Source organism: Lepisma saccharinum, chromosome 28 (assembly GCF_977018435.1).
Source record: "Lepisma saccharinum chromosome 28, izLepSacc3.1, whole genome shotgun sequence".
Lineage (NCBI taxonomy): Eukaryota > Metazoa > Arthropoda > Insecta > Zygentoma > Lepismatidae > Lepisma > Lepisma saccharinum.
The window spans coordinates 16713731-16714574 of NC_139256.1; the positions used below are offsets into that span (position 1 = coordinate 16713731).

At 42.4% G+C, this 844-nt stretch overlaps 1 protein-coding gene across 1 annotated transcript; it reads right to left on the reverse strand.

Annotated features, from left to right (window-relative positions):
• Positions 1-546, reverse strand: LOC145980827 (protein GVQW3-like). The gene has a single exon (XM_083113916.1). The coding sequence runs from the start codon at positions 544-546 to the stop codon at positions 1-3; it is 546 nt and encodes a 181-aa protein (XP_082970042.1).
• Between the last annotated feature and the right edge of the window lie 298 nt (positions 547-844).

Below are 844 nucleotides of genomic sequence, written 5' to 3' on the forward strand. Positions count from 1 at the left end.
TCAGCCTCGTACTGTCTCAAAAGCTTCCCGCACACATCCATTCGCCTGTCTTGTCATTTCTGGTGTCAAATGTTTTGAAACCCACCTCGCACACACTTTCTTGAACATCAGTACGTCATGAACAATATGGTGGGCTGATCCAACACTAACATTCATCTTTGATGCAATCTCACTCACCGTAATATGCCTGTCTTCCCGTATCAACTCGTCAACTCTCGCAATGTTGTTCTCCGTGACTGCAGAGACAGAGCGTCCTGGATGTGGCGAATCTTGAACACTTGTTACACCCTCTTTGAACTTCTCTGCCCACTCGTACAGTTGTGTTCGACTCAAACAGCTTTCACCATATTGCACTGCCATCCGACGGTGAATTTCGATTGGTTTCAACCCTTCAGCTAACAGAAATCTAATGACACTTTTCTGCTCCAAGTTGGTGCAAATCTGAAAGGGTGCATCAAAGATGAACGTTAGTGTTGGATCAGCCCACCATATTGTTTTGTGCTGATTCCCAGCACCCCGTTCGCAAGGCAGGCGTGCCAGGCTCATCTGTTAATAGTTCTAGAATGCCACCACAAAATAACAAAGGAACACCTAACATGGTCGTATTTTCGATTTTTTATACAACTTTTCCGGTTATATATTGAATGTACCTTGTACTATGACTGAAATCAAATTATGCATGTGAAATACATACTTTTAGGTTGACATTTCTGAGGAGGTGTGGCCATTCTTGCCCCCCCCCCTTCCTGCCAGACGTGTATGTGTCTACATTATTATACTTCCACCTAGAAATTTAATGTAGAGGAATCTTTTTGTTGTTATTAAACAATACTATACTATTATT